This window comes from Hyposmocoma kahamanoa, unplaced genomic scaffold, assembly GCF_003589595.1.
Source record: "Hyposmocoma kahamanoa isolate Upper Pololo Valley unplaced genomic scaffold, ASM358959v1 92, whole genome shotgun sequence".
NCBI lineage: Eukaryota > Metazoa > Arthropoda > Insecta > Lepidoptera > Cosmopterigidae > Hyposmocoma > Hyposmocoma kahamanoa.
The window spans coordinates 9,930,603-9,953,813 of record NW_020654748.1 but is presented as its reverse complement, the minus strand read 5'-3'; the positions used below and the strand labels follow the sequence as shown (position 1 = coordinate 9,953,813).

General features: G+C 36.2%; 1 protein-coding gene across 1 annotated transcript in view; it reads left to right on the top strand.

The window, feature by feature from the left end:
* The window catches only part of LOC113236892 (cytochrome P450 4C1-like), a 63,238-nt gene that overhangs the window by 4,011 nt on the left and 36,016 nt on the right, over positions 1-23,211 (top strand). The window contains exons 3-9 of the mRNA XM_026473103.1: positions 332-442; positions 900-1,085; positions 11,005-11,201; positions 11,884-11,959; positions 21,412-21,613; positions 22,259-22,410; positions 22,801-22,986. Of these exons, the coding sequence (XP_026328888.1) occupies positions 332-442; positions 900-1,085; positions 11,005-11,201; positions 11,884-11,959; positions 21,412-21,613; positions 22,259-22,410; positions 22,801-22,986 (1,110 nt within the window). The remainder of the gene's footprint in view (positions 1-331; positions 443-899; positions 1,086-11,004; positions 11,202-11,883; positions 11,960-21,411; positions 21,614-22,258; positions 22,411-22,800; positions 22,987-23,211) is intronic.

The following is a 23,211-nucleotide window of genomic DNA, read 5'->3' as shown; positions in this document are numbered from 1 at the left end:
CCTTTTTTTGAAGTCGGTTAAAAAAGGAGAGGTTCTCAATTCTAATGTATTTTTTTGTGTGTACGTTACGGGATTACTCCGGCATTTGTGAACTGTTGTTGACGATTCTTTTTTTTTTTGGAAAGAGGGTACCTCAGTAATTGGTCACATTAAATTTGAAAAAAATATTCCACCCCCAATGGTGGCAAACTAGTGGATCAATCCGGTTTCGCACTATTTCCGGTGACCGATTGTTAACTTTTTAGTTTCAGTTTGTATATACATTATATAAGCAAAGTTTCAAGTCGGTTCCTTTTTTTTAATAATAATTACGTGTTACATATTTTTTCAGTGGTAACAAATCCAGTAGACTTAGAGATGATATTGAAGAACTGCCTAGACAAGGACAATCTTCACCGGTTTTTACGGAAAATAACAGGAAATGGAGGCGTTTTTGCTCCAGGTAATATTATTTTATTTATGTGATATTTATTTGAGACACAGTGAATATTGTTAGGCCTTGGCCTTTATATTTAAATTGTATCTCAGACATCAATATTACAGACAGATCATCGTAAACTTTCTACAAATGATAACCTGGTCGTAAATATCGTAATAGAAAAATACAAAGAATATATATAAATAACAATAAAATTAAAGCTCGTATCGAAAAATGCAATTTCTCAAAAATAAGACCCATAATCATGTTACGTTGTTGATTGTATTTGTATATGTATAAAATAACTACATATTATGTGTATTCTAGTCCGTTCTACAGGTAAAATCTGACCGCTGTCCTTCGCTAAAAGCTGAGCATTTATTTTTATTATTTATATTATTGTGAGTTTAATTTACGCATTTATATGCAAATTATATTCCTGTGTTATTTATATATTCTTATAAAATATATTCTTGAACAGTATCAATATGGCGGAGACGGCGAAAGATCATAATTCAGGCATTCAGGCCAAAAATCACCGAGAACTTCGTTGAAGTATTTTCTGAACAAGGCGAGATACTGGTGAAGAAACTGGAGCCTAGAGTCGGAACTGGCACATTCAATTTATGGCCATATATTAGCACTTATACTTTGGACTCTGTCAGTGGTAAGTAGATCTTATTTCTGGGGTACCTTTTAATTGAAGTTGTATTTATTAACATAAACATAGTATTTCCCATTAAAAAAATATATGATGGTTGATACTGTCACTAGGAAACGGATAAGGATAAGGATAAACGAAAAGGATACGATCAATTCATTCATACTGTAGGAAACTTTCCAAGTAGACATAGAAATGAGACTCCAGTGACTGTTATAAATTATATTATAAGATTTTTCACTATAAATCCAAACAAAACAAAACACGTGTGTTCTAGTCAAATATGCTTTTCGTAATGGCGACCGCCTGTCACCGTTCCGTTGATATCGATGATGATGTTATCGATTTATTTCTTATTTCGATGAAACTAATTCTTAATGACGCAAAGTAAGTTTTCTAACAAAATAAAATAATATAATGTTTCGATACGCTAACAGACAGCCATTCTGCTCTAGGAATGTCCTCATTCCGGAATAAGCTCGGTCATTCGACAAGTGGAGAGCATGTCCTCAGGCTTCTTCTAGAATTGCTCGTAACACAGGAGCAGCCGCTTCTTGATTAACTAATCGGCACGGCAGTGCTCCCACAATGGTGCCTGCTATAACACCTTTTACACATGAGACAATCACCAGCTGTTTGTCGTGGAAGATAACTCGATGACTTCTACAACTTTGATTTTAAATTACAGTCAAAACAAACTAAAAAAAATATATGTAATATGTGTATGTTAAAATTAAGACATTTCATACATTTACTAACAAAAGAAAATTTCAAATTGTAAAAATATTTCTTTAACAGAAAAGAATGTCAAAATTTGTTGCATGAATTTAGTAATTGTACATAATCAAAACCTTAACAAATAGACAAAGTTATGAAAGTGACACAGGATTGGAATTGACACAGGATACTTATAATTTTATTTTAAATTACTAACTTCTTTATTTGACTTATGTCAAATCTCTTATCTTATGATAGGCACCCAAGGACCACACTTTATACGCCTTAAAACTGTTATATCTATAAACAGTCTTAATATGATATTGATTTAGATAACTATCTATCTATAAATGGTTTTAGAAAAAAGAAATTGTTCTTATGGACTTATTTCACTCAAGTCAAAATTTTAACACCTTCTTTGGTATTAACCAAACAATTTAAGTGTAATCTCTCTTAAGATTTACTCTTATAGTCCTTATTTTAAGTTCATCTGTAGAACAACTGATTATTTTTAGTAAAATTGTTCTATACAAATCCAGTAAAGTCTGTTAATACTCTAAAAACTAGTGTTCTTAAGTTTATTCTAGATATATTTAATTTATAGACATTCTGTAGTGTTTGTACTTATTAACAAACACGTTATAGCGCGTCTTCAGTAGATTTTATTTAAAAAAATACTACAATTAGGGTTTTTACTCTATTGGACGTTGTAAGAGTTCATGCAAAATGGATAAAGTAAAGAATATTAAAAGATCTAGAGGAGGTGGTGAACCTTGGATATTAAGTCATTACATCACATCATTCGATACAATCAGCGTTGCCAATGCCAATTGTTCAAAATCTCCAAAAATCAGGGTTAGAATCCTCGAATTTGGGGAGAGCAAAATTCATGTTTCCCACAAATTCCTCGCATCTATAATTTATTATTAATTATGAGAAATACATCGTTTAAAAATATAATAAAGAATTAAGAAACTCAAAATGTAATAATCTATTACGTTTGCTGTGAATGTAAACAGAATATAAAAAGTAAACTAATTATAAAATTGGATGGCCTTAAATCGTTTATTTATTTTAATAATAATAATAATAATAATAACGTACACACTCAACATAGCCCCGCACTAGGGAAACCCTGTGTCGCGGGTGCATGGACACCCACATAGACAACCACAAATTACACTCAAACTCACGAGAGTAACAAATGTAGGGCATACAAATATTTCTCCCCACAATTTGGGGAATTCCCCACAAATTGGCAACACTGGATACAATTCTTCGAACATAAGTTAGGTATGTCATTAAAATATTTCTTATATTTATATGATAGGGAATTTATCCACCTTTCTAGTCACATATAACACATTCCATATAATTATACAGAATAACGTTTTTTTTGCGACAAATTGGATTTTTTCAATTGTTTTTTTGACCTAGTATTTTGAAAAGTTTTTTATTGCATAATACGCTCAATATTTATAAAGGTTTATAAAGGTTATGTAATACTGTCAAAAGAAAAAATCGCTTAGAAACATCGCGTTTTGTAGACAATCATAAAAACTTCATAGAAGTGTAAGTTCTTCTACAAGGTCAAGTAAACTAAAGCAAGTAAAAATAATCTTTTCGTATTATAAACTTTTTCTATAGATAAAGCTATAGACAAAATGCCCCAACTGTGTTTTGAAAAAAGCTTTAAATTCTTATCGCCATTTTTATTTTTAAAGAATGACTATGAAGTAGCCGAGCAAATTTCTTTTCGTTTTATAATTATAAATATAATTATAAATATAAATATATAATTTGCCATTAAAAAAGAAGAACAAGTGTGGCTCATCAGTTTTTGTTTCAATTTTACTCAATTATTACAAGTATCCGATAGTGTGAGTGCATTAATTTACCTTAACCATAGGGAACCATGTTTGATCTTCAATTCATTGTATTTAGAATAATATTTGACAATTGATACCAAACTTAGGGATTCATTGCAAATCTGTTTATGACATTCATTCTCAAAGTTCTCTGTAGCCCATTTTATTAAATGTGGCAGTACTGTATCTTTCAACCATTGGTAAGATTTGCTTGAGGGCTCTGAAAATAAATACACTGCATTTATACAATTAATATAATAGTGTAATTAATATATATATATATATATATATCACGAGTCACGGTGACGCTGTTTCACGGCGGATCATCGTGATTTTTTCATCGTGTCGTTATTTATCACCCACCTCTAATTAGTATTAAGAGAATTGCGTCTTATGTTTGTAACGCTTTTGTATTTTGGTTTTAAAATAGCATTACTAAGAAAACTATCATAGACTATAAATTATCTAAAAACTGTCTACAAGACTAAATAAAAACTGTCTACATTCTACAAATGGTCTTGTAGTATTCTAGAAGGGTTACTTGCGAAAAAGACAAGAATCACTCTTAACACTACCTACAGATAGTTTCTCAAAGCACTCTTGTGATCTACTAATAAAGTTGTGCCCACTTTTACTTAAAATTATCTAGAAACCTTCCTCGAGATATCTTGAGGGAATTTGTACTCTTAAAATATTCAATCGAATTAAATTCTATTAGATATCTTTTAGTATATACACTCGAGAGCAATGAATCCGGGTCACTAAAAGAATCCGAAAAATCTCGGAAACTAAAAATGCTAGGTTAATGCAATAAATTGTATTTAATAGACAATTTAATACTCCTTAAATGAAGGTATTAAAACTTTTTAGTTATTGTAAAGTTATATCATAAAAAAATCAAATATGAAAAGGGAACACTTTCGAAGATGGAACTACGAAATTACAGCATTTGTTTTTGCTTTTGTTTGTAATCTGTCATTTATGTGGGTACATAAACCATGTTGATAGTGCTTAATATTCATTATTTAAGCTGAAATCATGTCGCTTACACTTGAAGAATGCACCAGAATACTTACATTGGTGGAAACTGGCCGGAGTCAGCGCGATACAGGCAGGACTGTCGGTGTGTCGCTGTCAACAGTACAAAGAGTTCTCCGACGTTACGAAGAAACTGGTTCTAACCTACGCAGACCAGGAACGGGCAGAACTAGGTGTACCACAGCACGAGAAGACCGATACTTGGTGAACACCATGCTTCGAAATCGCTTTCTCACAGGAGCTGAACTCACAAATCAGTTTCGACGCCTCGGAGGAAGTAACCCAAGTGCATGGACAGTAAGACGTCGGCTTGCTGAATCTAACTTAAAACCCCTTAGACCTGCAAACGGCCCTAAACTGGAGCGTGGGCATCGTATTTCAAGACTAAGATATGCCCAGAACCACGTAAATTGGAGTATTGAAGATTGGTCGAAAGTTATGTTCTCCGACGAATCAAAATTTATGCTCTACAAGCACGATGGAAGACACAGAGTGTATAGAAGACCAGGGGAAAGATTCAAGCAAGCATGCATCGAAGAAAAAGTAGCCTACGGTGGTGGGTCTGTACTTGTGTGGGCCGGAATTTCTTCTGAAAGTCGCACAGAGCTGGTGATCATAGAAAACGGCTCTTTAATTAGCGAAAGATATGTAGATGAAATCCTCAATGAACACGTTGGTCCATTTATGGTCAATTTTGGTGAGGATGCTATATTTATGCATGACAATGCCCGACCTCATACAGGTAGGATTGTAAATGACTACCTTCAAGAGATGAACATTACTTGTATGGAGTGGCCAGCGCGCAGCCCGGATATCAACCCGATCGAGCATGCTTGGGACGAGCTAGGGAGATGCGTAAAACAACGAAACCCTCCCCCAATCACGCTTCGTGAGCTCAAAATTGCTCTCACAGAGGAATGGGAGAATATTCCCCAAAATCGTATAAGGAACTTGGTGTACAGCATGCCAAACCGCCTAAACGCAGTAATGGAAGCACGAGGAGGCAATACGAAGTATTAAAATTCAAGAAAATCGTAATAAAGTTAAAAAATTTCATGTTTCCTATTTTTGTTTTAAGGAGAGATCAGCAGTTTTTTTTCTTTATGTAATTTTGTGTAAATAAAATGTATGGTGACTCATATTTTTTTTACTTTCATTTAAGGAGTATTAAATTGTCTATTAAATACAATTTATTGCATTAACCTAGCATTCTTACTTTCCGAGATTTTTTGGATTCTTTAAGTGACCCGGATTCATTGCTCTCGAGTGTATTTAGATATGGGTGTGCTGCTTGGGCATTATTTTGCAAGTTATTCTAGGTGGCAGATAACAGAATTGCTGTGACATTACCAAATTGTTGGCTATCAGACAGCTGCTTCTGTTGACAGGATTCAATCACCTGACATTAAATAGTCTATTCAAGACTCAATTTTCAAATATTTCAATTAATACGGCAATAGAGAGGAACTGTAACAACTCATCGACAGCAAAAGTAAGCCTGTCTAAAAAGTGTGTGAACAAATTCAATCGAACATTAAATTATTCTTTTAATATTAGATTATTCGGAGAATTTGCGGTACGTGATTCTACCAGCTGCAAATTGTTGTCAGAAAATACTAAACATATATAACATATTGCCTTTGCCACGCGTGTGCATTAGGGATATCTGTGTATTTGTCAATTCTCATCCTCAATATTTTAAAACATGTGGTAAAGTCATTCAAAGTCAAAAGTAAAGCAAAATTTATGAAACTTTTATACCAAACCCGTTGCATTAAAGTGATTTATGAGAATAACTGCTTCAACAAGTGTATAAGTATTTTCGATAAATTACCAAATGAAATTAAATTGTTGCAAGGACATGCTTTTCAATTACAATTGACACAATGACTTTTGGCGCATTGCTTCTATAGTAATAAATAGTATAATTTACAAATGTTGTACATTAATTTGTAACTACAGAGACCAAACATTAAATCCACTAATATTGGCACATCTGCTTGCAGGTTGATTATAATGCAATGTACCCTTACACTTAAGACTTGTATAATTTCTGTGTTCTGGTAATTTTAGTAATTATATAAAATTTAAAGTATGTCCAGATATTGTGAGCCTATTTCTTGACCGGCATATAAAGATATTCTGCATATTACAGAATGCTGAGAACTGTGTACTATGATGCTTTTTTTTTGTTAAATTAACAAATTATTTCTATTATATTAAGCTTGAGATCACTCACGTTCATCTTACGGATTGTCTGATAAACTGATTAGACGAGGTTTTAGGCAAAATAAATAACCAAATAAATATATTATATATTACTTCAGGCATTATTGTTAATTTATTACAAGATCGTAGTCTAAGTAGTGGGCTCATTTCACTTTTTCAATGTTGTAAGTCTTGTTTCGACAACATCTATACCAACATTGTACCTAATATCTATGAATAAATCAACGTCCGATGACTGCAGTCAGTTTACTACTTTTTAACACACCTTTCGTACAGCACGATGTTCATTAATTGTATAATTCACTTTGATAATTTAAGTATAAAGTCATAACACTAATAAAATTCTTTGAAATCCAGTAATTGGGCCACAATGGAAATGAAAGGACCTGTACACTAGTGACAGTTTTAGCGACTTTGCTAGAGAGTACACGTTATTATTTATCTTCGTACTGTTGCAACTAAAGTGATGTCATGGCTAAGAGATAAAAGTTTCTATTCTATTAAGGACTTCTTTACACATAAATCTCAATACATTTGATCTTTTAACTTATTTAACAAAATATATATACTTATACTATTTTTATATTACTGGCATCTTCATGACACGACAGTAACTACTGTTATAATATATAATCTTAAAAATTAAGCTATAGTCGTTCTAGCTAGAGTCGTTGGGCCATCGAAGTCATTGACTTACAATTATATGGACGTCGGGTCCGCGCTAAAAAGTGTCCGCACTTGTAAGGCGCTAAAATCGTATACAGAGCGCGACACTCCGCTTTAGTCTTCATTTGTTCTACTGACAGCGCGATACTGCGATGACATTACAATTTAAATTTCGAATAGGTTGACTTGGGACATTTTTTTCGTGGTTTTTGTATTAGACCCGTCGTCCATTTATTTGTAAGTCAATGATCGAAGTCGTCAATTTGAATTTTTAATTTAGAATCAGATATTTGTAAGTGCAAAGCATTAAGAACAACTCAAACAGAACTTAACAAAAGTAATACGATCTCGTCGAAGTAATAATTTACAAACAAATAAATACGTCGTAAGTAATCTATTTGTACTCGATACTATTATTGTTGACACTAGTATTGAGTACAAATAGCTGTTTGATAACATATTACGTGCTATGCCACATAGCCAATTAACAAGTGTAGAAAATGACCCATTATTTATGGTCCTAAAGATTTTTATCTCGCTACCCAGTAACATCAGAGTATTGTCACTTAATACATTTACACGTCAAATAAATACAATGCTATTTGATGACTGCTGACGAGTATTACAACAATATTATAATTAAAAATTTTGGTATTACTCTGTAAAAGGATTTCTGGTCCGCAAAAATAACTCGTAGAATAAGCAACCAGATGGACGTCTCTAAACTGTTAATTACGACTGATTAATATAATTCATAATGTAATTTATGTAATATAAATATAATAGTAAAACTCAGCTGATAAGCTCTGCACAAAGAATCGAAAGTCTTTCGGGTGCGCCTGATATACAATACGTGTACATTCCTAAAGCAGCCACAGCAGTACTCATAAGGACAATAAACTCGAGCGAATATGAAATACTCCTAAAACGTCGCGTCTACAAACTTCTAAACCCTGGAGTTAAAGTCAGTTTCGCTCAAGAACAACACGACAATTCAACAAATAGAAAAATGGCTATTAAATCTTGAACATTAACAAACTGTAGACTTAATACCTATTAAATAATTAAAAATTAAATAACACACTGTCGCCTGATAGACACAACCACTTGCGTGCATTTTTTTATATTTGTTTATTCAAGGAATAAACATAAACATCCTTCTACCAACGTATATTAAATAAATAAATAAATAAATAAATAACGCACACACTCAACATAGCCCCGCGACACAGGGTTTCCCTAGTGCGGCAGTTATATAAATATATATAATTGGACGAAAATAAATTACAACTGAAATGCCTTAACCTAATAATTAGTAGGCATTAGCTTCTTCTAAAATATTACTTTGGAACAGTCACCTAATTGTATTAGATTTAACTTTCGCCAATGTATAAACTAATTTACAATTCTACTATATATGATTAATATTTGTAAGTTCTTTTCTATCCAGTTTTATGTATTAAACATAATATTAACGTCCTTTGGAGCAGTGAATTTTACAGTATGTTACCTTAATTCACTTGGATTAATTTACCTGGGTGAATAAAGTACACTTTCAGTTAACTTAAATCACCTGAATGCATTAAACATGATTTTACATGAATAATTAATTTCATTCCAAATATTTCATTTCAAGTATTTAATTTCATTTCATTAATATAATATTGACATCTTAGACTTGGCATAGGTAATTTAAATGCCATGAAAAGATAACATATTTTAAATTAAGTGATCTTAATCAATGAAAACCATAATTTCTAGAAGTTTACATGAAAGTATTTGTTCGCCGTTATTGGTACATTTTTGTCAAAGATACCATAAACCATTATTATTTATTTGTACACCAAATTGTAAGATATCATTTTTCATTTCAATTTATTTCAATTCAGATGCCGAGCTAATACTAGAATCTTAAATTTATTGTTTTCTACAGTATTTACTTACTTGGATGCACTAGGCCGTTTATCACAGACGAGCTGAAATCAAGTAAATATATTATACCAACTCACCCGCAGAACACTGTCTGCTCATAGAAGCACACCAATTCTAGTCTCTGTTTGGCATCGGAGAGACACGAATGGATGAATTATTGAATACAGCTTGCCATACAAAGAACACGGCTCTTAGCTAGCGTTTGTACCCCGCGGTACACGGCCTGCTCTCCTATGACTCATTCGCATGTTGAAATCAATATCGTCACTAAGCGAAAAAGTCAACTTTTGGAAAAACGCGTATAAAGTTTACGTAAATAAGTTTAAATTTGAAAGTGAGACTTACGCTTAGTGACAGTATCGCTTTGAACGCGCGATATAATGGTTACCGTTTGCTACCTACGGGGCACGGCCTGCCCACCTTTCAGTTATATAATGGCTACTGTTTGCAACCCGCGGGACACAGCCTGCCCATGTACACATTCTCAAGTCATATAGGCTACCGTTTGCCACCCTCGGGACACGGCCTGCCCATAGAAACATGGATACCATTACTTTTGCAGCATCTGATGGCTGCACCGCTTGGCACCGATCAGCTCTCACACTCTCACTTTATGTTTAAGTATTCAGTAGTTTATCCATCTAAGAAATAACTGTCAATTAGTAGATGCAAACATGTAAACAAAATACCTGTTCTTTATTATCATTACAAAACAGTTTTTTTTTTAATGTATATTCTATTCTTGTATGTACCGAGGGCCACATCAAAAGATATAATCTATCGAAAATCTTTGTTGAAAATCGTACCTTACGTTACTTTACGTTATTTACACACCGTTTAAGTACCTACTTTTTTTCAATAACAGTTTAACAAATCCAATACTCGTACACAATACAACTATAAACAATAAGTCCCTCTTTTCTGGGCGCCTGCTTACACTACGTAATACGTGTACATGTGCGATGTAAAACGAATGTACTTACACACCAGTATCATTGATTCACATCGTCATTACTTACGCCATTGTATCACTGCTTCCCTAATCCTCAATTTATACCACGAGGGCTTTTCCACTTCTGATCTGTAGGAAACTTTCCAAGTAGACATAGAAATGAGACTCCAGTGACTCCAGTGAGCGCGACTACTAATTTTCATACAATATTTAACGTAGTTGTAACATCACTGACGTGACATGCACTCGTTACTTCGTGTGTGATCTAAAAGTTACAGTAGCGCTACAGACGCGCGGTTGCTACCCCAAAGTCGCGTCACGGCAGTGCTTTTACAAGCGTCTAATTTTATGCCCTAAGCCTTCTGATATACCCGTGCCCATAAGTGCGCCATATAATGGGTAAACCTCTCTGACTAACAATAACCACTTGACGGTTAGCGAGTAGCTATTCGAGACAACTTTAATAGCCTTTTATGAGGTAATATCTAAATGAGTAACAAGTATACCTATATTTCTTTCACAGAAACAGCAATGGGTGTAAAATTGCACTCACAAGACGACTCAAAGACTCCATTTCTGCAAGCAATGACCTCAATGTTAAATCTGGTGTGCCAGAGGATTTTCCACTTATGGCTGCAACCCGACTGGTTATATAAGTTCATGCCGCAGTACGTGATGCATGAGAAAAATAAGAGCATTTTGCATGATTACACTGATCAGGTGAGACGTCTTAACGAAAGAAAACAGTTGAACATCTATTCAAGTTGTTTAGTAAAATGAAGTAAAAATAAATACCTATAAACGTGCTTACAGTTCATACCAATTACCTGTTATACTACGTAAAACTGCCCTCAGAAGGAAAAAAGGTACAACTCTTGTATAAAGTACGCATAGTTGTGCCTTTTTTCGTGAGCAGAAAAGTGCATTAATATAACAAAATTTACTTTGTGTTCCGCCACTGCAAGCGGAAACCATTATCGTTCGTTCGTGTCTGTGTAATTTGTTTTTATTGTTTTCAAGTTAAATAAATAATGTTTGACCAATTTTTAATATGTATGTAACACTTACGACAAAGTAGAAGAAAGACTCGATGCCAATATCTCTTACTTATTATTCAGTCATGAATGAGTCATCATGAATTTTAATTTGTGACTTTGAAAAGATTTACTACACGTAGTTCTAAAGAAATTGTGGTTAATCAGGATTCTTCAAAAAAGTCGGTAAAATCAACTTTCTGATGAATATCAGCATGAGGAAACTAGCAAATTAGTGACGATTGGAAATCCTCAGGAGACATGTACAACCCTTACCGACATTGGGCTATGAACTCTTGGAGGAGATGCGTGCCAAACAGCGCGATGAATATGTTATTCTATATATATAATGTTAACTCATTTTCAAGGTCATCAAGACAAAACGGGAAGAATTTGAGGCAGAACATAAAAGCAGACCGGAATCAGAGCAAAAAAAAGATTACGGTAAGTGTAACGTTTTAATCGAACATTATCAACTGTTCCTAAAATAAATTGTGTGCCATTGTTATAGTTTAAAAAGGTATAGTATTTTATTCCCACAGATTTACCAAGTTAACACTTGTAGTATACGAATGGGTAAATTTCCATGTTTGTCCTTCGTATCCTTCAAATTCTGAGAGCCCATCAGGAGCTCCTATAGCAATCCTGTTAATTAAGTTGCATTACCTTTCAAATTCGTATTACTAAGTCATAAAAACAAGGCAAGTTCCATGCACTTTACATTGACCATTTAAAACCCGTTTATATTTTATCTCATTGCATGCAACTGAAGGTTTCAGTTATCAAAATACGCAATTAAAAAAAGTTACTCAGTGACTAACTTTTATTTGGAAAATGGTAGGTTTTTGTCACAGTCCTGTTATGAATTGCAAGTTCACCACAATAACTTCAAAGGTGAATTACAACTTAAAAAAACCGTTCTCAAAATTTTGCTTATCCGGTTTGCTGTGTCCGCGGTTTCTTAAACGATAACTGAAACGCATAAGGAAGTCCTCGTCAAAACGAATCACATGAGCCTAAATACAAAGTAGTTGCTGTACACCGCTGAGAATTGAGGACCTGTCATCTGTCTACCATTTTATTTTTCATTGCAAAAGCATTTGTAACGCAAGTCCCGTTGAAATGGATAAACGGAAAGTGGGTGACATTCTATAAACCGGATTCACCTGCCACCTTTAGAGATGGGATAGTGTATACCTACTTCAAATTTGAACGGTACCACTACTGAGATACGTCTTTTCCAACAAAAAAGATCATCGAAATCGGTTCACAAATGTCAGTGTCAAAAAACACAAGTCGAATTGAAAACCTCCGTTTTTTGAAGTCGGTCCAAAACAAGACTGGTGACGCTATAATAAAAAAATTAAAAGAAACTTCGATACCTCGTGGGGAGCTGCGGTATAGATGAGCTCGCAAGTAAAAGGAATGGAAGCCGTGCTACTACCAACCTTTATGTCCGAAACGTCGAAGAGCTCGTCTTCATTCACACACTTCACGTGCGGCTGATCACCAATAACGCCACCATGTAATTTATTGCGTACGTGGCTCAATGCCGGGCGGAGAAGCGGGATATTTAATTGTAATAAATGATGCGACGTCGCGGATGCGGATTTTTCAGTTCGAATGTAACGTCTCACACTTATTTTTTAATTTCACTGGCGATTTATGTGGCTATGGCGTAGCACGGATTAGGACGGGAGAGGTAAGGAGGTGTGAGCTCAGACAAACTATACCTGACGTTACCATTTCCGCCCGCCCTTAAAGGGTCACCTTTAAAAGGACAACCATAAGTGAGACTAGAACTAGGTCTAATATCTCAAGAGGAAATAGAAAATAGGATAATACATAAAGAAACTCATAATTGAGCAAATTAAATTAAACTATTCTAAACTAGCGGTCTCTCTAGAGTTTTATGAGAGTGATTATAGATGCGGGAGTATTATTTACAAGATGCGGTAAGATGCGGTGTTACCTAAAATTGATAAACCAAATGGTAATAAGCAATATAAGTTATGTAATAAATTACTGACGCGGCAGAGGGCATAAACGAACGGTAGGACTAATGTAAGTACCGCTCGCGGATCTGACAGTACAAGTGCGTATGATACCGTCTTTCGAGCTGTGGACTTTCTCCACGATCGCTAATGGCTAGAGTAGGTGCGTTATCATCTATCAAAACCAGGACTAATCCTGGAGTGATAGGTGTGGAAGGAGTATTCCATTTCTGTCTAATCTGAAGTCCATGCAGATATTCCATCCTCCATCGTTGCCAAAATGACTGAACTAACTTGTCCAGTAGCGAATGTCTGTGAAGTAAACTGAGATTATCAGACTCTACTTCAGGCGCGGGTAGAGAACAAAGAGGCGCGGTGTGTAAAAAGTGGCTTGGCGATAGAGCAGAGGCTTCTCCAGGATCGGCACTTAGTACTGTTAGCGGACGAGAGTTAAACAAACACTCTATCTGAGTGAGAACAGTACAAAGTTCCTCGAAAGAAAGTAGTTGCCGACCAATAACACGATACAGATGCGTTTTTACTACTTTGATCATACTCTCCCAAGCTCCACCTTTGTGGGGAGAATTGGGTGTAATAAATGACCAAGGGATACGACTCTCAGCAAACTCTAATTCCAAATTCGGACGATATTCGTCATTTAAAAACTTATATAAGTCGCGTAAATAAGCGTTGGCACCTTTAAAGTTACTTGTGTTATCCGAGTGCATTACCTGGACAGGGCCACGACGCGCGAGGATACGTTTAAGAGCGGCGAGAAAACTGGGAGTGCTGAGGTCGGTAGCGACTTCAATATGGACAGCGCGTATAGTCAAACATGTGAAGAGGCATATATATGCCTTTTCGCTCCTGACTCCACGACGGCGTACAGGAGTATACGGAAATGGACCCGCGTAGTCACAGCCAGTGTGCGTAAAACACTTTATCATTTGTCGTGTGCGATATTCAGGAAGTGATGCCATTAGAGGATACGTTAGACGCGGGTTGAGTCTGAAACAAGTGTTGCACATACGGACTCTTTGTCTTACAATGTGGCGTGCGGATAGGATCCAGAACTTTTGTCGAAGAAGCGACATCAATAATTCTGGACCGGCGTGTAAATATTTTATATGATAATAATCAATCAGCAAGTTCACTATATGATCATTACGTGGTAGAACGACTGGATGCATGTGAGCATATTCCAAGTCAGAATTGTCGAGGCGACCTCCTACACGAATCAGACCGTTATCGTCTATAAAAGGTCTCAACCTATTGAAGGCAGGCGAGCATGACACCTCGTTGCGAAGCTTGTCAAATTCCTCTGCAAAATATTTCAGTTGCAGGGCACTTATTAATTTATTTTCAGCGAACTGAAGTTGATCAGCAGTTACTGCAACAGTAACGCGGCGGGGCGATAACTTAGCGAATGTAAAAACGTATACGAGAATGCGCAGCAGTTTAGACCATGATGACGTGCGCAATGCGAGGTCATAGACGGCGCTTTTCTTTACAGGTGTGTTAACAGGATGATACAGCGTCTTTTGTTCTGGCATATTCTCGAGTGGTTGACTGTCGAGGTCACGCAGGGGCCACTGATGCGGGTTGAGTAAAGCCCAGGGAGGTCCGTGCAACCACAAAGGGTGCGATATTAATTTCTGCGGCGTAGCACCACGAGACAGACAATCGGCTGGGTTATCAGCGCCCGAAACATGATAGAAATGTTCAGCTGGAATATTTTTCGTAACTTGAACTACGCGGTTCGAAACAAAAGTCTGCCACCTGTGAGGCGAACTATTTATCCAATATAATGAGACTTTAGAGTCTGTAAAAGCGTAGGTATTGATTGAGATACGATTAGCGTAATTATTTAAAACTGTGCGAAGTAGTTTGGATAGCAAGACTAATCCACAAAGCTCCAGTCGTGCGATCGAGAGCGGTTTTGTTGGCGCTACTTTAGATTTGACGCAGGCTAAACGCGTAGAGTTACCATTGACGGAGCTGACATGTAAGTAGACGACACCACCATAAGCATGCTCGCTAGCGTCGGAGAATCCCAACAGAGTGACTTTGGAATCTACAAACACACCTAAGTGGCGTAGTTTCGCAGCTCATTGAGAGCCGGCAGCTCGATGCAAAACTGTCTCCACATTTTAGTAATGTGGGGCGGCGGTGTATCGTCCCAATCTAGATGAAGATGCTTTATTAGCAACTTCGCGTAGAGAATTGTGGGAGCAACAAAGCCCATTATATCCCATAGGCGCGCGATAGTGGATAAGATGGAGCGCTTAGTGCACTTATCATCAGCTGGAGGAGATATTTTGAAGTAAAACGCGTCATCATTCGTCGACCAATGCAAGCCTAGTATTTTGTGCTGTACTGACTTATCAAATTCAACCTCAGTGGGCAGTTTGTGCGAGGCGGGAATGTCATTTAAAGCAGTATGAGAATTGCTATTCCACTTAACAAGATCCCACTGCGCGCCTTTAAAGAGAGCGATTAGTTGATCAGCTGCGACGGCACCTTCTTCTATTGTTTGAACCGAAAATACTACATCATCCATATAAAGCGAAGTAGATAATATAGCACTCCCGAGTACCGTCATCTTCGATGAGCTGTCTGACCGTGCGCAATGCATGGTACACAGACGAAGCTAGGCCGAAACGAAGTCTTTTGAAATTATAAAGGGTCAGCGGATCTTGGGGATTGAATCGATATAGTATACATTGATAACGACGATCACATTCACGAACAATAACTTGTAAGAACTGCTGGCGACAGTCTGCATTCATGGCGATGGCGAAGAGTTCAAAATTATCTGAAATAAATCACCTTGCAAGTTCGGTCCGTGATGTAAAATATCGTTTAGCGAAGTTCTAGAGCTGGTCTTACAGCTAGCATCCAAAACTATACGGAGACGAGTCGACGTTCTATCTTCTCTTATTACTCCGTGATGAGGAATGACGTACATGGGTAATGAGTTATCAGAGGTATCTGGGGGTGCGGGTGAAATATAATCTTTATCCAGATATTCCTTGATGACGTCATCACAAGCTGCCCTCAACTTAGGCGAAGCTTCTAATTTTTTCTCGAGACACATGAAGCGTCTTCGGGAGGTTTCGTAGGAGTGGCCTAACATATATATATCCTCGCTAAATGGCAGTCCGACTACGTATCTACCACTAACAGGATCGCGGGTTGTAGTATCTTTATAAAACTGTTCACATTCAACGTCTACGGGGCGTTGAACGGGCGGCGCTGGAGGAAGCTCTTCTAACTCCCAAAATCTTTTAACAAGATTATCTAAACCATGCTCCTGAACTAGGCAGCATGTCAAAGCTTGGCGGGAAAATAACGTAGGTACGGAACCCATAATAACGTATCCTAATACTGTACGTAATGCTGGAGGTGCTGACGTGACGTCAGAGGCGTGCACTACGTCGTCGGGTATCAATAAATGTGCAAAGAGTTCCAAAAGTCTCGTCTGCCAGCTGTAAGTAGCGTAAGTGTGATAAGACAGACGTGTCTACAACAGCACTAGGCAGCGCATCGGTAATTCGATCCACTACGAGCGGCGCAATACAAAATTTTATGTTATTATTATAGCGGGAGTGAATTTCTAAATTCACGGAACTAGAATTAATTACCTTCTCGACCCCTCCAAATCCCTTTACAATAGTACGTTCTGAATCCTGAAGTCGGATACCTAACAGTTCGCAAGTCTCTTTTGTAATAAAGTGACATTGCGAGCCAGAATCGAGAAGGACGCGCAAAAGATGTTTATTACCCTCACCATCATATGCAGCGACCTGAGCGGTAGCAAGCAACACAGTACATTGTTCGGTATAAACAGGCTCAAACGATGATGACGACTGAGAAGCGGCAATGGATGTCGCACACAACGCTACGTCTGTGCGTTCACGATCACTTGGAATACGAGGAGCGATAACTGGCAGCGAAGCGGGCGCATGTGACGCTGTGACTTCACTGCGCTGCGGTGCCGAAATCAAAGGTTCGATTCCTGACGTAAAGTGCAACATACTGTGATGGCGAGATTTACAAGTGCGGCATACAAGCTCTGATTTACAGTTCGATACACGATGCTTTAAGCTAAGACAATTTACACAGGCACTCCTGTCCTTTACGTATTTAAAACGTTCTGCGGGCGTCATTTTATTAAAATCGGGACATTTGAATAAATGCTGATGCGTTATATTTGTACACAACCACTTAGAAGCGGGGTCGACTGTACCTACATAAGCTTGATACTTTGGCGGTGACTTTAAAATATTATTATTTTCTTTAGAGCGAGGGCGGTTTATTTAAATTATTATTATAAGTTGTGGACGTGCGTTCGAACACTTTAGAGCGGTTCTTTATGAACACCACGAGCTCATCAAAAGTAGGCATTTTAGAACCTACACTCAACTCAAAAGCGCGTACAGTATCTGAATCTAACTTTTTCAAAGCAATATGCAATACAATAAGATCACTCAATTTCTTTAAATTACCCAGAGCGCGGACTGCACTGACAAATCGATCAGAAAACAAGTCGAAGTTATCTGCTGATGCGGCGCTTATGGGCTTGAAATCGAACAACTGATTTAGATAGGCGGAGGCGAGCATACGCTTGTCTTCATATTTATCAATAAGCGATTGCAATAACAAATTATAATTTTCGGCGCTAGGTGTAATACCTGCGCACGCAGATAGAGCTTTGCCTGACAATTTACCTAACAAATAATATAATTTTTCGGCATCCGTGAGCGATGGATTATCATGAACAGTCGACTTAAAACTAGCATAGAACAATAGAAGAAAAAGACACCAACTCGATAGGAGGTAACCGAGGCTTAGTTCTGTGCGACGCGACATTATCACCAACTGATGATGAAGTAGAGTACTGCGATTGGAGTCGCTTAATGCGACTGTATAATTGTTCGAAAGCAATTAGACATTTATAGTCAGGTTTCGCGGCGGAATTAATAGTCAACAGGCGCGTATTATAATTATCCAATAACTCAAGGAATTCAGTGCGTAAAATGTCAATAGATTGACTTTCAGCGAGAAAACTTTCCCTCGTCTCAGTGCTCTTGTTACTACTCGCAGACGAATCATAAATACTCTGAATTATTTTAAACACAGCTGCCTTTTTAGCTTGTATCATTAACAGCTGCGGATCTTCAGAATCTGCATCTGAGAAACAATCGTCAGCATTTTTTGACTTTGTTTGTTTCGTAGTCATGACAACGATGTATTATATGCGGCAAATTGAAATATAAGTAACCTAAGTTACATATAAAGCGGTGTACGTGACTTTCTACACAGTCGGATTATAATAAATTGTGAACCGATCGATAACAGAATATTTGTAAAAATAAAATGTCAAATAATATTTTTGACGAATGAGAAATGCAATTATTTTACCAATATAAAAAGTAAACACCATTAATATGCGGAGAATTTATATAAATATACCAATATTACTTATAGGTTGCGGGATTACAATGATTTTGTCCGATTTTCACGACGCAATGTCGCGGTGCGGAGTGTCTCAATGACGATTATGTAGAACAAAATCACAGAAAATACGCAATGTATTTCGTAGAAATGCGATAAATACCTACACTTATCAGGACCTACAATTGGTATTCTAATAAGGGCGGGCAATTAAAGAACAAAATGCAGTGAAACGCCGTTCATCCGCAGTTCGAAAGGACCAAATAAAAAAATTAAAAGAAACTTCGATAGCTCGTGGGGAGCTGCGGGATAGATGAGCTCGCAAGTAAAAGGAATGGAAGCCGTGCTACCACCAACCTTTATGTTCGAAACGTCGTAGAGCTCGTCTTCATTCACACACTTCACGTGCGGCTGATCACCAATAACGCCACCATGTAATATATTGCGTACGCGGCGTAATGCCGGGCGGAGAAGCGGGATATTTAATTTTAATAAATGATGCGACGTCGCGGATGCGGATTTTTCAGTTCGAATGTAATGTCTCACACTTATTTTTTAATTTCACTGGCGATTTATGTGGCTATGGCGTAGCACGGATTAGGACGGGAAAGGTAAGGAGGTGCGAGCTCAGACAAACTATACCTGGCGTTACCAAAGACCAGTAATTAATTTTGTTTCACGACAACTTGTAATGGTTGAAAAATTGTCGATATTATAGAAGAACGTAAGTAATATTATAATCTGTATAAGTTATAAAACAAACTTAGCGTTTCACGCTACGTAATCCGTATCTTTGATATTTTCCCTTTTCGAATAAAATCAGTACACACCTCTTGAAGGCTCCCAGTGTTGAACAGTCATGTTTTTTTCATACGATTCATTGTATAGCTCATGTTCATTGTGTGTGTTTAGGTGACAGTATTAGCAGGTCTGCGAAAATAAATAATTAAAGTTTAAAGAGTAAAACACATAATTTCGCCATGCGATTCCCGTTCTACTTTGTGTAGGTCCTGAAACGAATTTAAACAATACGGTTTTAAATACCACGTAGACTAAACTGCGTGGAACCTGGTTGGTTTCTCAAAGCTCTTAATAGGCTATTATTACGTATCAGCATTACTTTACAGTAGAAAAAAGATACTCTTAAAAGACATTGCATTCCGGAATCATAAATTGAGTAAACATAAACCCCGAGTGTTGAACCCGCGTAACTAACAGTTTATAGAATACATAATTCGTTCATTCAGAATTCTAAGAAAGTCAAGGCTGTTGAAAACTAGATCGTTTAGACCGACTGACCGACCGATAGATAGACCGTTCTCTGAACTACCTGTATAGTAGGAAAACAGGCTTAAAAACGTAGAACATGATTCAAAGTAGGTAATAAATTATGTGTATATTTTTTATTATTTTCCATAATTCATAAGAAAAGCTGCTATTTTCTTTGGTGTTATTGAAGTGTTCATGAAGAGTTCACCCGTGTCTAACAGATACGAGGCCTTTGAGGCTAATTTTTATGTCTAAACAATAAAATTATTTTTAATAGGTAAGGTATACATAGTACATAATTGTCGGAAATGAAACTACATTTACTGATCTAAATAGCATTATAAGTCTTTACGCGTGACGTAAAATAATTTTATAACATATTTGCTCGTAAAGTGGCTGAAATCACACACATTTCAATATCGTAATGTATTTCATTACGCACTTGTCCGTTATTGTAATGTGAAACGCACAAGTGCGTTATTGTAATGTAAAACGCACGAGTTTTTTTTTAATAAAGTAACATGCACGGTTTTTTAAGATGCTCCGTCTAAAAATGAACGATACTTTTTTAAATCATTGCAAAGAGTTTTTATGTTAGAAAAGTGGTCAATATTTTATGAATAAAATTAACTATGGGAGTTAAAATATAGTAAATAAACTTTTAATTCTTTCATTTAATTAATTTTGACAATAAATTACAACCATTTATCTGTAACAAAAACACAAAAATATTATAGTACGTTATGATATAAGTGCGGTAAGTTGAAAATTACAGCCGAGGCGATATTGCTATAAGAAAGCAGAGGCTTACTGCACTTATATCATAATGTACTATTATTTTATTTCTAATTTCTTTTTAATTATTTTGATTTAATTAAGTAAAATTCATATTATTAAAACAAAATATTTTGCAAAACGTTAGCGTAAATTAGAAAGTTCTTTAGTAAATTAAAAATAAGGTATTTTGCTAGTAATGGCTTCCGAAACGTAGGTTTGTTAGTAAAAAAAAACAAATATATCTGATTTAGATCTGACAAAATAGTTTCATTTTCAATGTGTAAGAACTGGATATAAATCTGTGATATAAATAGTAGTAATAGAGAGAACAAAGTGGAATTTTGATTTGCATTAAAATGAAAATTGTAATAAAAACTTCACTTCTTAATATTTTTGCAGATCTTGACGGTTACAAAAGAAAGTCATTCTTAGATCTGCTGATATCTCTTTCTGGCGGAGAAAAAGGGTACACAAACATAGAGCTAAGAGAGGAAGTTCTGACATTGACCGTAGCTGGTACAGATACATCAGCGGCCTCTATGGGGTACACGCTCTTACTGTTGGGAAAGTACCCTGATGTTCAGGAGAAGGTTTATCAAGAGTAAGTAGTTAATAAATGCTAATGGAAACATCTAGAGTTTGAATTAAAATCTTATTAGAGATTTCCCATACAAATTAATGAAATAGCTAAGCCGACGAAAGTGCATACGTTCAGTTAATAATATAATGTGAACTTCAAAATAAAAATTGTAGATAATACAAGAACTTTTTCATAATTCTGAAAAATAGTAACTGCGTCTCAAATTCTATGGTTACCATTATTCAAATTGGAATAATTATTTGCATTCATATATACTTTATTAGGCAGATCCACACTAATATTGTCGGACACGTTTATATAAAATTTACATATATGTAGTATATATAACAACAACTTACGTCTCAGGGTGACGGGCGCATTAGCAGTGCCCCTCAGATCTTTGCGATTTAAAGTTCAGAGTTGCACTGTAACTGTTATGGACAGGCGTGTAACTTACCATCAGTGCACGTCTTGTTCGTCCCGACACTAGATATTATAAAAAAAATATATAACATATATTACAACTAGAATTTTACTGTTTACTTTTGTAATGAACTATAAACTGTAGTACACAGTCTAATTATTTAATCAATTTGAAGTTCTTTAGTAATTTTACCACATTTCCTTTAATTTCAATTGTATTTTCAACAAGGACATCTTTTACAGATTATACGACGTTTTCGGAGATTCAGATAGACCATTAGTAAAAGAAGATCTTTTGAAACTAAAACATTTGGAAAGAGTAGTTAAGGAGTCGCTCAGGCTGTATCCCCCAGTGCCTTTTATTATTAGAAAGGCTTTGGAGGATACCAAACTGCGTAAGTAAAAAGACATAAAATTTCCCCACATATTTGTTGTTTCGGTACAGTTGAGAGCACGTCAAGCTTGACACTATACTTTGGACCGTTCTTATCGTAAGCTGCACAGAATTGGATTTAAATCTTGAGTGTCAAGCTTGACGTGCTCTTGACCCTCTACAATGGCTCACTAAATGGTTTAATATAAGATACATTTGTAGTTTCTAATGAATTAATTAACTATCTTCTGTTTAATCTTTTGTTTAATATCTTTTGTTGTTGTTAATTTGTTATTGAGTTCATTGAGTTGTATATATTGCGTACAAATAATATTATATTTAGTTTTCAATAACATTTCAACAAATTACACAAATACTCAAAGTACTTATTATACATTATTATATAATTCAGCCTCAGGTTACGTCCTCCCTAGTGGATCAGGAGTAGTAGTGTCCATCTGGGGCGTCCACAGAGATCCCAAATACTGGGGCCCAGACGCCGAAAAGTTCGATCCTGACCGCTTCTTGCCGGAACGATTTAAACTTGAACATTCCTGCAGTTTTATGCCGTTTAGTAATGGACCCAGAAACTGTGTTGGTAAGGAAAACTATTTACATATATTATGCGAAGTTTTACCACAGTACCTCTATAACAAGACAATCATGGTAACTCCATACAAACGTAGCAGTGCGACTTGCATGTGTCATATCGCGATGCACTCGCGTGGCAGAGAACAAAAAAGTAACGAGAACGGACACTCTCCGCTCCCCCTAGCATTAGATACCGCACCACACCCCGCACATTGACTGAACGGCAATAAGG